Here is a 14,834-nt window from a genome sequence, read left to right on the forward strand (position 1 = left end):
TCAACATTCTGTATCCGTTCCAGTCGTGCGCGATGACCTGAATGAACCGGCCGGGCTTCATTTGGACGATGGCTTACGACAGCTTCAACACTTGAAACGCCAAGTCTGTTAAGAAAGGTCAATGAGGTTCATGGAGCTTCCCCGGTTGTGCTCACAAGTCAGTCATGATTCGGCGCATCCTCACAAGGGCTGCGGATGTGCTGGAGAGAAGGTGGGGGGGGGGCATCAGGAATTTTGTGACTTTCCCGAATAGCCAGTCCATTTGTTGCCGCATGTCGCCGGCCTCCATTGCGCACTCCCTTCAAATGTGTTCATCATTGAACCCGTGATTTGATTTGACAAACAAATCTCTCATTTTCACACCTTTTACAATTTGTTGTCGGTGATTCACAGGAGTCTCGATACATTACGAGCTAAAGGAAAGAGCACAACCTTCGAGATACCAATTGACTCAATCAGTCTGAGTCTTCAGGATCTGATTGGCTACTTCCAGCCGCCCGCCGATCACCTCGAACACGAAGACAAGCAGAATCTCCTGAGAGCTTTGAAGAACAGACAAAACCTCTTCCAGGAAGAGGTAACGAGTTTCGAGTTGAACATGACAGAAAACAATTGAGACGCACTTGGACTAGAGGTATTTTTACGTCAATTTTAATTTACAAATGGTCTGCAGCAAATGTACTACATATGCAAGAATGATGTAATACTTCATTCGAATACACTTTATAGTGGTATGTATGGGAGCGCTAACTGGAAATGGCAGATTTGATTGCATTTAGTAGTGTCAGCATCAAGAGAATGAGTTGAATGAGTTTGTGTCCGTAGGGAATGATCGCCCTGGTCCTGGAGTGTATTGATCGACTCCACGTCTACAGCAGCGCAGCCCATTTTACGGAAGCAGTTGGAAGGGAGGCGGGAGAGGCTTGGAGCTCCAGCCTGAATTCTCTCTACCAACTGCTGGGTATGCACCCGGCCGGGCATGGATGCCACGTCTGACGACAAGAACTCTGATTCCCTGCTCGCCTCTTGTCGCTTTTTAGCCGCACTCATCAGGGGTAACAGGAAGAACTGTGCCCAGTTTTCCGGCTCCTTAGACTGGCTCGTCAGCAGGCTGGAGAGACTGGAGGCCTCCTCTGGTATGTTGGCAAGACGTTGTGATGAGAACACCAGCATGTGGCCTCATGCTGGTCAATCTGGTGAGAAGTTAGTTGCGAAAAGTGCTATTAATAAGCTCAATCTAAAAGCGCGCACGAAAGCAATGCGAGTTTAAGCAGGTTTAACCCTTCACTTGCTCAATGTGAGTGGGTGGAGCTTCAACGGTGCCCTCATGCCAGGGTAGCCATATTTGGAAGTGCTGATGCAAGCTTACCAGGCGGAGACTTTTGTTGTGACGAAAACTAGACTGCACCTCTACAAGATGCATCTTCAGTTGTTGAAAAAGAAACTCCTGGTTTGGATTGTTTTAGAAATAATACAAATACAAAATCAATAAATACAATGTACATAGCGCCATTCAGATTCTTTCAAAAAATTCAGGCTGAGCTCTCAATTGCCCCGTCAGCCTATCGGAGGCACTTGTCTGACGTCATGGCGACGCCGTTTTCAAAATTGTCTTTTTTTTTTATTTGCGGCGTGCCACCATCATGACAAGTGCAGTGTGAAAAGGGCTTATCTCAGCTGACTTAGTGGGTGAGAAGTAAGCGACGACCTATAAACTGGTGGCAAGTCAATAGCAGGGTCTGGTTTAAAAAAAAAAAAAATGAAGGCTCCAATCCAATCTGATGCTGGACTTGTTATTCCCTGCATCCACTTTCTACCATGGCCAAAACATGCCTAATTCAAATGAAACTGCACAAAACAAGCTAACCACCACAGGGTACTGGAACCTCACAAATGGAATACAAGCATGTTAACAGATGTGCCGTTTTTAATATCGTGCCATGACGACGACGATATTGTGGGATCTTTAATATTGCAATTTCACAATATTATTGTTGCATCCCTAGTTTTTAGAATGTGGGATGAATCTGAAGAGCACAGAGAAAAATCCAGCAAGCACAAAAAACATGCAAACTTCACACAGGACAACCTGAGCTGCACTCAGAACTTCTCAATTGTGAGGCAGACGTAACAAGCACTCGTTCTCCCTTGTAAAGTTCTGGGTGACAACTTTCACTGGTTCTTGTATCTTAATGCTCTCGATATTATACGAATAGTAATAACCAGAAGACTGCATGTTCTCAGTTGAAATATTTACCAGAAAGATCGAGTACACAGCTGCGGCGCCCTCTTCTATGCGGAAGAGGAACTGATCTATTCACAATCGTCCCTGCACTTATACTGTCTAGGCCGCGCGCCCACATGCAGACAGATAGAAAAGCGCCAAGCAAGGACGAAGAACAGCGACACAACGGCCTCGATCAATTCATCAAGAGCCCGAATCTAACACTCTGCTGCCCGCTGATATTTATAGTCATCATAATTTTGTAATACAAATACGGTAGTGTATTTTTAGAGGTAAATAATGAAGATTTATTCTTTTGTGTGTGTGTTTTTTTTGTTTTGTTTTTTTTACACAAAATGCAAATTTTTCTTCAGGCATACTGGAGGTTCTTCACTGTGTGCTGGTGGAGAGTCCAGAAGCACTGAACCTTATCAAAGAGGAACATATCAAATCCATAATTTCTCTTCTGGATAAACATGGACGCAACCATAAGGTAGTAAATGTGGTCCTAAACAGTAGAAATCAAGCCAGAATCTCGAATAATGTTTTTGGGCTTGAATATTCCTTCACATTACATTGTAATTGTTCAATTTTGATCGCATTGTAAAATCGAAAAGTGAAACATGAATCATTTATAATGCAGAAAGATTTCTGTAAAAAGTTTTGACATCGATTTACAAACGCGTCCGTCAATCAGGTTTTCCCAAGTTGTGTCGGTTTTGACACGTGTGATCTTGTATCAGTTCCGCCGACTTTTTCTGTTTGCGCATTCCGTGTAGGTTCTGGACGTGTTGTGTTCGCTTTGCGTGTGTCACGGTGTGGCCGTGCGCTCCAACCAGCACCTCATCTGTGACAACCTCCTGCCGGGCAGAGACTTGTTGCTTCAGACGCGACTGGTCAATTACGTGAGCAGGTCATAAAAACAACACTGTGGATGTCATCCATCTTCCAGGTTTGGTGGCAAAATTCTTTCCTCTTCTCCTCTCAGCATGTGCCCAAATATCTTCCTGGGTGTCAGTGAAGGCTCGGCGCAGTATAAGAAGTGGTACTACGAGCTGATGGTCGACCAAGCGCTGCCATTCGTCACCGCTGAGGCGTCTCACCTCAGAGTGGGCTGGGCCAACACCGACGGCTCGCTGGGGCAGGGCTGGGGCGCCAACGGAGTGGGCGATGACCTCTACTCCTTCGGCTTTGACGGACTCCAGCTTTGGTCAGGTGCAGTTTGCTTTCAACGCGTTTGTCCAGTCGGCTCAAATTCAGTTTTGATGTTTTCACTTTGAGTTGGAGTTTTACTGTAGATGGTGAGCGAGGAGAATTTATCATTCACTGGGATGTCAAATGATTGAATGATCTTTTTCTGGAAATATATTGACAGGATGACGTTTAAAGTCCACATTACGCTTTATTCCCTCTCACAATTCAAAAACATTGCCAGGTGATGAATTAGAAAGCACTTAACATCCATCTGAAATCGCTTCTATTTCGGTGGGGGGTTCTGCCAAAAGAGTCTTGACCTGCCCCGCACTTCTGGGCCAAAGCGATCTCATTAGCAGAGCGATCAAGGGCAGCACAAGGGTGTTGCGACGAGGCGACTTGCTCCTTGTCTGCTGAAGCGAAAAGACCAAAGAAAAACAAGCATTTTCCTGATATAGGCAAACTTGAAAATTGCACGATTAGGGCCAAATCCACTTACGGATTGTTTGGCTTTTGCGTGGCGCTATAAAAAAGAAGACAAAAAACAAAAAACCTCATCTAAAAATGCAAAGTCCAAACAAATTGACGTGTGAACTCCTTTTTTTTTTTTTTTTTTTTTCCAGGCTGTATCGCAAAGACGGTCAGCTCACCCAATCAGCACCTTCTGAAAGCTGACGACGTGGTGAGCTGCTGCTTGGACCTCAGCGTGCCCAGCATCTCCTTCAGGATCAACGGCCAACCGGTTCAGGGCATGTTTGAGAACTTCAACTCCACCGGCCTCTTTTTCCCCGTGGCCAGCTTCTCTGCCGGAGTTAAGTTAGTGCATTCACTCAAAGCCAAATTCCATTATTAAATTCCGTGCTAATAAGCTCCACCTGCTCACCTGTCCGTCGGCGGCTTGTCTTTTGCATAGGCTTCGATTCCTTCTCGGCGGCCGCCATGGAGAGTTTAAGTTTCTTCCTCCTCCAGGTTATGCTCCGTGTTTTGAGGCCGTGTTGCCAAGAGAGAAACTGAAACTGGAGCCCAGTCAACACCAGACGGCGGCCAGGAATCTTTTGGGACCCACCGTCACCATGAGCCAGGCAGCATTCACACCTCTGCCCGTCAACACCAGCCAGGTCCAGATGGCTCCATTATTTACATATTGATCGGCAATGTGCAGAGTCGGTTGATTCCATGGAAATGATTGAATGCAAGCATACATACAAGATACTCGACCAGCGAAGACACTTGTCATGTATCAAATATTCATCAAGTGTTGAGCAGTCCAAAGGCCTTCTTGGAATCACTGTTTGTTATTATTCTGCAATAGATTGACTTTTTGGGGAGCTCAAAACATTTTTTCAAGATTGTGTATCCTGGAGATAATAAAGTAAAAGTCACTCAATATCACTCCTGGGAAAGTCATTACATTTGGGAAAGAAATGCATGAAAATGTTGAGGATTTTAGCAATTTTTTTTGTTTCATTAAAGCAGCACTTTTGAAAAATGAACTCCAGGTGTAGACCATCAGACGCAATCATCAAAATGTTTTCAGCTGTCTGATTTTAAACTTCCATTTGCAATATGACTTCAAATCTCCCTTTCAGATGTAGGAACAATACAATTGGTTCATCTGAAATAATATCGCGTGAATTGCAAATGAGGGCAAAGCCACATCTCTGCTGCTATAAGTGGAATTCATGGCGTCTTTTTTTTGTTTTTTTGTTTTGTTTTGTGCTTGTGTGTAGATTGTTTTGCCATTTCACTTGGAGAGGATCAAAGAGAAGCTTGCAGAAAACATCCATGAACTGTGGGTGATGAACAAGATTGAATTTGGATGGACTTACGGTGTGGTGAGTATTGAGTATTATTATCACCCTTTCTTGAGTGTTCACATAGGAGAGAGAAAACTGACTGAGCGATTGTGACGTTTGACAGGATGTTACGAAATAGACAAATAATCCGACCTTCCTCGCTCTCGAGCCCAGCAGTATCCAGAAAAGATCCGTGCTCCGTTTCTACGTGTTTTCCAGGTACGAGATGACACCAAGCGGCAACATCCGTGTCTGGTGGAATTTTCCAAGCTGCCGGAACAGGAACGAAGTTACAACTTGCAGATGTCTGTGGAAACTCTCAAGTAAAGTTTTGCTGCATCATCAATTAAAAAGACGAAGGTCTTGTTAACCAATTTGCTCACGAGTCAAACTACTTGATTCCATAGAAAAGTGATGTATTTCATGAGTCAAACTACTGACATGTAAGTTTTCCCAATTCAATTTTTTAGTTATGATAACATGGTCAAACCCCGCAAATATTCAGATGTGCAAAATACGATATTCTTGACTTTCATGACAAATGATGAATGGTCACACTACTTATTTTTTTAAACACTCTTGCTTGTCAGACTGCCCTGCAATTGGCTGATTGATCAATTGATAAAAAAAAAAAAAAAAAAGAAATCACCAAGGAAAAATGTAGTCAGTTTGTTGTCATTTATCCGCCGTGTTTTGCCTCAAGAATTTTGCAATCTCTTGCAATGTTGTACCGCCCTCCACCTGATCTCTCGCTTTTCATCATCTAATCAATGTGGGCGTGGTGTGAACATGCCCTAATATGCACGTGACTCGGAATTTTGTGTGTATGTTTGATGAACAGAACTCTTCTTGCATTGGGGTGCCATGTTGGTCTTGCAGATGAATATGCGGTGGACAAAGTCAAAAGTATAAAACTGTCATCAAAGTGAGTTCCTTTTCTTAAAGACGAACATGCCAGGCACGTGACGTGGTCTTCTCACAGTTGTTGTACTTTTTTTTTTGTCCAGCTATGAGTTGTCCAGTGGCTACAAACCGGCCCCCCTGGACCTGAGCCACATCAAACTGACGTCCACCCAGGAAGCGATGGTGGACAAATTGGCTGAAAATGCGCACAATGTCTGGGCAAGAGACCGCATCCGTCAGGGTTGGACTTATGGCATTCAACAGGTACATATTTCATCATTGTGCGTTAGGATTATGAAATGATCGGATTCAGGCACGCGTCTTTAGGAATATTCATTATCTTAGTGCCAAGGGGGGAAAAAAAGAAAAAAAGTCTCCTCGCTTTCTGTTTCTCATCATAACAGTCTCTTTATTAAACATTGGCTTGAGAGGGGAAAGCCCCCCCAAACCAAATACCAAGAAGCACACAAACATAAATTAACTCAGAAACCTAATAAGGCAACCCACTAAGCATCATGCAGTGCAGTGGTGATATTTTGCAGAGCATAGGAGACATTTTTATTGCGGCGATCACCTCACCCCCCAGGACGAGGCAAAGGTTGCCTGCTTTTAGCTATTAATTACAGTGGATCGCTAGCTAGCTAGCGGCTAGCTTGAGAAACCGACTCTTACACTTCATATATGGCATAAGTGGCGTATGTGCTGATGCCTACTTTGTTACCATAGCAACCCAGCCTGAAATCTCCAGACAACGTAACAGATCATTTTTGATGTCTCCTGTTGTTGTTTTCTCATTTTCGCCTGTCAGGATGTCAAGAATCGCAGAAATCCTCGTCTCGTGCCGTACGGTCTGTTGGACGAGCGAACCAAGAAGTCAAACAAAGACAGTCTGAGAGAAGCCGTCAGAACTCTGCTTGGTTACGGATACAACCTGGAAGCTCCCGACCAGGACCACAGTATGAAACGTGCTCTCCACTGCATCACTTCCCATCCGTAGCATCTCATTTGATGCAGCTTGTCGCTCTTTCTTTCTTTCTTTCATTAGCTCACTTTGACCATAGCAACATGTCTGCTGAAAGGTTTCGGATCTTCAGAGCTGAAAGATCTTACTGTGTGAATGCAGGAAAGTGGTATTTTGAGCTGGAGGTAAGACGGGAGCCACCGACGACATTTACATTTTGCAGTTCACATGAATATGGTTAGACAATTATCAAATCAAATATATGCTTTGGTGCATTAGGAAAGTAGAATTAGGGATCCTCAAAAGTAAAATAGCAAGTTAGGGATAAGTTACTGTCACAAAGTTTTCATTTTTCCATTTGTTTCAGGTATTGACAGCAGGCGAGATGAGGGTTGGCTGGGCAAGACCGGGATGCCGACCAGATCTAGAACTGGGTTCTGACGAACAGGCCTTTGTCTTTGATGGATTCAAGGTTAGCTGCATCTATCTTGGGGAATGTTCTTGAAATATTAGATTACGTCTGTTCCAGCAGTGCAGCCGGCTGGAGATGAAAATGTGTCAATGGGTTTCACTAAGTCTTGTCTGGAAGATACCATCTTTGAATGTCGCTACTTGTTCAATTCTAGTCCGAGTCAGTTACAACACCGAGATTTCCGACTTGACAATCGATCTTTTTCCTGAATGTTTTCCAGGTCCAACGGTGGCACCAGGGCAACGAGCACTTTGGGCGACCCTGGCAGGCGGCCGATGTTGTCGGCTGCATGGTGGACCTGAATGAACAAACCATGATGTTCACGCTGAATGGAGAAGTGCTGCTTGATGACTCCGGCTCTGAGCTGGCTTTCAAAGACTTTGATGTCGGCGAAGGTTGGTCATGTGACATACGTTCGAGATGTGGAACCGGTTCATGCTAACTCTCAGGCTGACCAAACTGATAATACAACATGGGTATTCAAATTAGGAGATGCTATGTGACAGGTGGCTCATGACAGAAGAAACGACAGCAGGGACGACATCAAATATGTCAAAAGGCACACGTATGAAACGTGCGTTAATGCCAATTAATTTCTAGCCCAAATGTCTGTCATTCTCAATAGCAGTGGTCCCCGGGCTGATTCTTAGACAGAATGTTCCAAATCAATTTTTTGGGGGGAAGGGCATGGTTTATTGTTGTTATTATTATTTTTAAGAAAGTTCTGTTTTTCTGGATGAAATGGACACGAAACCGACACTAACCTCCTCATCCAATCTTTCTCTCCCAAGGTTTCATCCCTGTGTGCAGTTTGGGCGTGTGCCAGTCCGGGAGGATTAACTTTGGTAAACATGTCAGCACCCTGAAATACTTCACCATATGTGGTCTGCAGGAGGGCTACGAACCGTTTGCTGTCAACATGAACCGCGACGTCACGATATGGCTCAGTAAAAGGCTGCCTCAGTTTGTACCTGTGCCGCCTGATCACCAGCATATCGAGGTAAAGGCACATCCCCTTTTTTAGCCATATATCTTGCAAGAAATGGCTTTGACTGACACTGACACTGTGTAGTCATATGTCAAAATATTGCAATGGTCAAGAATGATAGAACACTTTGTTTTGTTGAAATGTTGAGAAACGTGAGGACTGTTTTAAATTGTGTAAAAAAAACAAAAACATAATTTGTCTCTTTGTCTTACAACGCTGCCCCCTATCAAAAAACAGAACAAAAATATTGAAAATGTGATTCTCTCTTTCAGGTGACAAGAATAGATGGCACAGTGGATTCTTGTCCTTGTCTGAAGGTCACACAAAAGTCATTCAGTTCACAGAGCAGCAACACTGACATCGTTTTCTACAGACTGAGCATGCCCATCGAATGTGCGGAATCCTTCTCGAGGCCTCCGCCCAACGGCAGCCTTTTGTCACTGAAGACCGTAAGATCATATCGAGAAATGACATTCTACCAATGCGTCGTTTGTTGCTTGCGAATACGTCACTTTATTTGTCACTTCTTGTGACCGCAGGAGCTGGAAGACTTTGAAAGCGACTTTGAGGTCCTCGTGAAAACAGCACATGGCCACAATGGTCCGAGTGGTCCAGACAAAGGGGAATTTAACAACCACAAAGATCACAACCAAGAGAAAACTTCCAAGCTCAAGCAAAGGTAAACAAGATGTACAAACATGTATTAAGGGTGTTCAATATTGAATATCGATTTTATTTGTAATCACACCAGGTTCTTGTTGAAGAAGAATAAACCAGACAACTCCTACTCCTCCCCTGTCTGTCCGTCAGAGGAGGTGATGGTTGATGACAGAAATGAATATGAATTACTCACGCAAGTGTCCACTGTAAGACCACATCAATATTTGACAAAACATATATGTATATAGACTTGTTCTAAAAATATACAATAAAATATACATTACATTTTTTTTCATTCTCTTGTGAACATAAAAGTGGGGGAAAAATGTTAAACCAACTGAAATATGGCTGCATCTTTTTGTCATTGATACAGTAATTTCATAATTCATAAAATTGAGTTAAAATTAAAAAATGTACTGTACTGTAAAAAAAAAGAAGTGATTTTGTGATATCTTGTTTTGATGTCAAACTGAAATGTTTTCGGTCTACAGCAAAGCAGAAAAAAGAGCCTAATTTGATTCACTGTTTTGGTGGGGCGTGTTTCAAACTTTCTGGCAGCCGCTTCACTTCTGTGGAGAGCCAAAATTCCATACTGGAGCGTCGCCAATCTCGTCCTTTTCTGTAACTTCAGTAAACCCGTTGATGTCACCAAAATAACAAAAGGGTGTAATTCTGTTCCCATGTGTCACCACAGCATTCCTATTCTGCAAGGATCTTTCCTGGCCAGGAGCCCAGCAACGTGTGGGTGGGCTGGGTCACGTCTGACTTTCATCAGTATGAACCCGGATTTGCCTTGGACAAGGTGCAAAGCGTAACGGTCACTTTGGGAGATGAGAAAGGCAAAGTTCATGAAAGGTGAGTGAACTTACTCTATTCTCTCATTCTTTTAGCTCGAAAAACTCGAGCTGTACGATACTTGAGATTTTGGTATCAATACCAACGAAATACCGATCCCACTATCCCTGATACTGATACTGATACCAAATACTTTTTGTTCTGTGCTGAAGGGTTGGATCCAAAAACGCAGACACAAATAAGGTTTTGACTATTTATCCACATAACTTGGCTAAACTAAAACCAAGGAGAAAGCATCGAGAATCACGACACGCCCCCTTGGGCAGCCGAGCAGCACAGCGAAACAGTGAGCAATAATCCGGCGAAACGCACACAATTCGCAGACCCTTAAATAGACAGTCAATCAAGCTCGACATGGGAGTACGAGTACTGACATGGAATTCTCTGATTGGCTGTTGACGCCATAATTACAGATCGTTCCCGACGTCAACAAACATCATATAGCATTAAAAGATCCTTGACATCTTGTAGTCCAGACATCATATAGCCTAAAACTAGTTGAAACTGGATGCTGTTACATCAGTACCAAAAGAGACGCGTAACGGGCCGTGAACTCGACTCAAACTTGTCTTTTACCCGAGCTGGTATTGTTATTTTTTATTACCATTGCTGGTATGAGCTGTTGATGTCATGTTACTTAACACATTGTTTGTAAACACATCGTTTTTCAGTATTATGACAGCCGCTGTTGGTTATTGCAAGTTTATAGGAAAGTAACTCAATTTGTTTTGATACTAATGATATTGGGGGTGGGACTTAATAAGTTTTTCTTCCTCCCACTCCTTTTCAGGCTACGTTTAGAAAAATGTGTGGAGAAAAATTGATATATTGTTCAAGATGTAAAGTTAAAAGTTGCCTGCGATCAACGCAAATCTCAAGGTATGCTCAACGCTGTCCATTTTCCAGTATAAAGCGCAGCAACTGCTACGTGGTGTGGGCTGGCGAGAGCAGCAGTCCAGGAGGAAGAAATAACAACGGTTTGGAGATCGGATGTTTGGTTGACACCTCAAACGGACTGTTGTCCTTTACAGCTAATGGCAAAGAGCTCAGCACATATTACCAGGTGAGGATACGGAAGGTAATACGAGCTGCATGTTCATTCTTTTCAATTTGAATTGAATTATAACATGGTTATGAACATTACGGAACTGAAATGTTCTCAGGACTAATCAAAGTTGTTCGGTCTCAGGTGGAGCCCAATACGAAACTCTTCCCAGCCGTCTTCGCAAGGGCGACCAGTCCCAATGTCTTCCAGTTGGAATTGGGGCAAATGAAGGTGAGATCGATGCATACCTGTCTTACGGGGAACGGACAATTATTGTTCCTTTTTCGTTTGGTCGGGGCTGGACTGGCCATCTAGCGTACGGGGCAGATGCCCCGTGGCCCGGTGCAGTGCTTTTTAATTACAATTTGCCTCTATTTTACCCCAAGAGACTGACCCACAATTTAGAGGGACGAGTCTATTTGGAAGATAGACAGCAAAATGAGCCAATATCAGTGGCATTACTATGTGATATAGGCTGGGCCAGGCCGGTGGGCTGTTTTTTTAATTTGATGACTTCTCAATCATATATCCCAGTCAATCATAAATCAACAATTTGTCAACATTATTCCATCAACTCCAAACTAATGTTTCCAACCATCGCTTGACATACCGTAGAACAATGTTGCGTCATCGGTATTTGCAACATTGATTCAACGTTGTTTATTATCGGAAAAGTCGACGTCAACCATAAAATCGACATTTATTCAGTGTTGTTTTGCTATCTTGGTAAATAAAATGAGTAAAAAAATAAGACCTCATAAAACTTTGTTGACTGTGACACGTACATGATATTGACATGATATTTCTTTTGCCTGTTAGAACGTGATGCCTCTGTCAGCTGGTTTATTTATGAGTGAGAGGAAGAATTCAGTCCCTCAATGTCCTCCACGTCTGCATGTCCAGTTTCTCACTCCTGTTTTATGGAGTCGTGTTCCGAATCACTATCCCAAGGTAATGGCTGTTGTTGCTCGACCTGTTTAGATCGCAGGCCATTCATACTCATATTTACCTCCGCAGGTTTCGGTGTCCCGAGTGAACGAGCGACACGGCTGGCTGGTCCAATGTAATGAACCGTTGCAGTTTTTGTCTCTGCACATCCCTGAAGAGAACAGGTGGATGGCACGCGTCCGCTGTCGCGACGTACGTTGATGCAGCCCCCTCCTCTTTCATTTCTCATGCCGTCTTTGCGTGTCATTCAGGTCACTGGATGTCCTGGAGCTGACGGAGAGGAGAGACTTGTTAAAGTTTCACTACCACACCCTCCGATTGTATTCCGCAATCTGCGCTCTGGGAAACAATCGCGTTGCTCACGCGCTTTGCTCCCACGTGGACGAGGCGCAGCTTCTGCATGCCATCGAGAATAAATACATGCCAGGTGCGTCTTCTAATATTTCCTTGTAATATTTCCTTTGGATCAGGGACGTCCAAACCTTTTTCATTGAATGTTATGAAGAGAAATTGTGTTTAGTCCTAAAAATTGCGCAAATAATTTATTTGTGCTTTTGCATATTTAGAAAAATGCTACAGTATATAAACCAATTTATTTGTAATATGGCAGTAGGGTTATTATTTATAGGTTTGGAATTTTTCATTTCAGTTAGTTTTGATTAGTTTTCAGGGTGGTTCTGTTTGTTTTTATGAGTTTGGTTCTTTAAAAAATGCTTAGTTTTAGTTTACTTTGTTAGTTTCAGTATTAGTATTTTTTTTTAATGTGTATTACTTGTGCGCAATATTTAAAAAACAGCATGGGGGCGACGTCATCTTTTGGTGCTTTTCTATTGGCTGCTGCTAGATGACATCACTTCTGAGTGACATATTTTCAAATGTCATTATTCCGGTTTGTATCAAAATCAATCTACTAAAAATCACATTTGAAATCTTCCACAAAGGCTCGTGCATTCAATTCATTACCAAAGACTAAAACGAAGGACATGTTTGCTATTATTATAGTTAGTTTTGTAAACATAAAATGTCGTTTCAGTTAGTTTTCGTTTTTTAAAAAGCATTTTCGTTTTTATTTTATTTCGGTAACAATATTATTTTTTTGATTTTAGCTTTTTTTTTTTTCCCATTAGTTTTAGTTAAATAACCTTTAACGGCACCAGTTTTTCGATACCATCCCTTCTCACTTTTACCATCTCCAAACATTTTTGTTTTGTGGGAGGCGCTTGTGGTGCGTGGGAATCGCCGCATCTTTCTTTTTCTTCTTGATCATGGGCTGCTGTGTTGTCTCATGACAGGACTTTTTCTCCGTTGCAAAGAAACTTTCCAAATATGTCCGTTTTTTATTCATTTTGCTAACTTGTCGATTAGCATCAGCAACTGAGATAATTAGCACCGTGACATGTGTCACGAGTCCTTCGTAAACAGAGAGAATCCGGTCACTTTTCAAAATAAAACATTTTTAAGCCTCGACTAATCAATTAACCGAAAGAACATCCATCCATCCATCCATTTTCTTGACCGCTTATTCCTCACAAGGGTCGCGGGGGCTGCTGGCGCCTATCTCAGCTGGCTCTGGGCAGTAGGCGGGGGACACCCTGGACTGGTTGCCAACCAATCGCAGGGCACACAGAGACGAACAACACACTCATACGCACACGCACACCTAGGGACAATTCGGAGCGCCCGATTAACCTGCCATGCATGTCTTTGGAATGTGGGAGGAGACCGGAGTACCCGGAGAAGACCCACGCGGGCACGGGGAGAACATGCAAACTCCACCCAGGAAGGTCCGAGCCTGGACTCGAACCGGAGACCTCAGAACTGGGAAGCGGACGTCCTAACCACTCGACTACCGTGCCGCACCGAAAGAACAGTATTTTTTTATTTTTATTTTTTTTTTTTTTTTATTCATTCTTTCAACATTGCGGCCTGCCCGGTCCAAAGTGGCTCACGGCCCGGTTCTGTTCCTCGGCCCGGTGTTTGGGGACCACTGCTCTATTTGGTTGACAAATTGAAGTCTTGTGCCCCAACTCTTGCAGTGAAGTGAATATGTTTGTGTGTGACTTAATTTCAGGTTTGCTTCGTGCAGGCTACTACGACCTCTTAATTGACATCCACCTGAGCAACTATGCAACCGCTCGTCTCATGATGAACAATGAGTACATTGTTCCTATGACTGGCGAAACCAAGAGCATAACCCTTTTTCCCGACGAGGAAAAGACGCATGGCGTGCCTGGCATTGGCCTCAGCACTTCCCTGAGACCAAGAATGCACTTCTCATCCCCAAGTTTTATCTGTGGTTCGGGATCATCGTCATGCGCTAATTTCAATAATGGCTCAGGAGCAATAAATTCCTGCCAGTACAGCCCAGAATTCCCCTTGGAAATCCTCAAAACGAAAACAGTTGAGATGCTGACGGAGGCGGTTTGTGAGGGCAACATGCATGTAAGAGATCCCGTTGGGGGCAGCACCGAATTTCTCTTTGTGCCACTCATCAAGCTTTTTTACACCATGCTCATCATGGGCGTTTTTCAAAATGGAGATCTGAAGAACATCCTGCGACTGATTGAGCCGTCCGTGTTCTCCGAAAAATGCGAAGAGCGGCAGGAAACGCACAGCAAGTTGGAAAAGGACGCGGCGAAGAGGAGAGAGAATGAAGGGCAAAGCGTCCCAAATGAGGGATTGTTGCAGATGAAACTGCCAGAGCCCGTCAAACTTCAGGTAATGCAGCTGATTGTGCTCAATCAGGATCACGAATATTTTTGTATGACCTACGTAGTGTTTTGTGCAT

General features: G+C 43.4%; 1 protein-coding gene across 1 annotated transcript in view; it reads left to right on the forward strand.

The window, feature by feature from the left end:
- Positions 1-14,834, forward strand: part of ryr2a (ryanodine receptor 2a (cardiac)) — a 63,507-nt gene that overhangs the window by 8,418 nt on the left and 40,255 nt on the right. Inside the window, exons 13-39 of the mRNA XM_077503090.1 lie at positions 394-577; positions 826-961; positions 1,041-1,136; positions 2,599-2,717; positions 3,004-3,137; positions 3,213-3,439; positions 4,042-4,234; positions 4,332-4,536; positions 5,149-5,253; positions 5,434-5,537; positions 6,056-6,139; positions 6,222-6,381; positions 6,926-7,073; positions 7,163-7,263; positions 7,446-7,550; positions 7,771-7,945; positions 8,342-8,550; positions 8,811-8,987; positions 9,078-9,217; positions 9,290-9,404; positions 9,893-10,053; positions 10,960-11,116; positions 11,243-11,329; positions 11,918-12,049; positions 12,116-12,210; positions 12,298-12,473; positions 14,118-14,764. Coding sequence (XP_077359216.1) covers positions 394-577; positions 826-961; positions 1,041-1,136; positions 2,599-2,717; positions 3,004-3,137; positions 3,213-3,439; positions 4,042-4,234; positions 4,332-4,536; positions 5,149-5,253; positions 5,434-5,537; positions 6,056-6,139; positions 6,222-6,381; positions 6,926-7,073; positions 7,163-7,263; positions 7,446-7,550; positions 7,771-7,945; positions 8,342-8,550; positions 8,811-8,987; positions 9,078-9,217; positions 9,290-9,404; positions 9,893-10,053; positions 10,960-11,116; positions 11,243-11,329; positions 11,918-12,049; positions 12,116-12,210; positions 12,298-12,473; positions 14,118-14,764 — 4,372 coding nt within the window. The remainder of the gene's footprint in view (positions 1-393; positions 578-825; positions 962-1,040; positions 1,137-2,598; positions 2,718-3,003; positions 3,138-3,212; positions 3,440-4,041; positions 4,235-4,331; positions 4,537-5,148; positions 5,254-5,433; positions 5,538-6,055; positions 6,140-6,221; positions 6,382-6,925; positions 7,074-7,162; positions 7,264-7,445; positions 7,551-7,770; positions 7,946-8,341; positions 8,551-8,810; positions 8,988-9,077; positions 9,218-9,289; positions 9,405-9,892; positions 10,054-10,959; positions 11,117-11,242; positions 11,330-11,917; positions 12,050-12,115; positions 12,211-12,297; positions 12,474-14,117; positions 14,765-14,834) is intronic.

This window comes from Festucalex cinctus, chromosome 17, assembly GCF_051991245.1.
Source record: "Festucalex cinctus isolate MCC-2025b chromosome 17, RoL_Fcin_1.0, whole genome shotgun sequence".
NCBI classification, from domain to species: domain Eukaryota; kingdom Metazoa; phylum Chordata; class Actinopteri; order Syngnathiformes; family Syngnathidae; genus Festucalex; species Festucalex cinctus.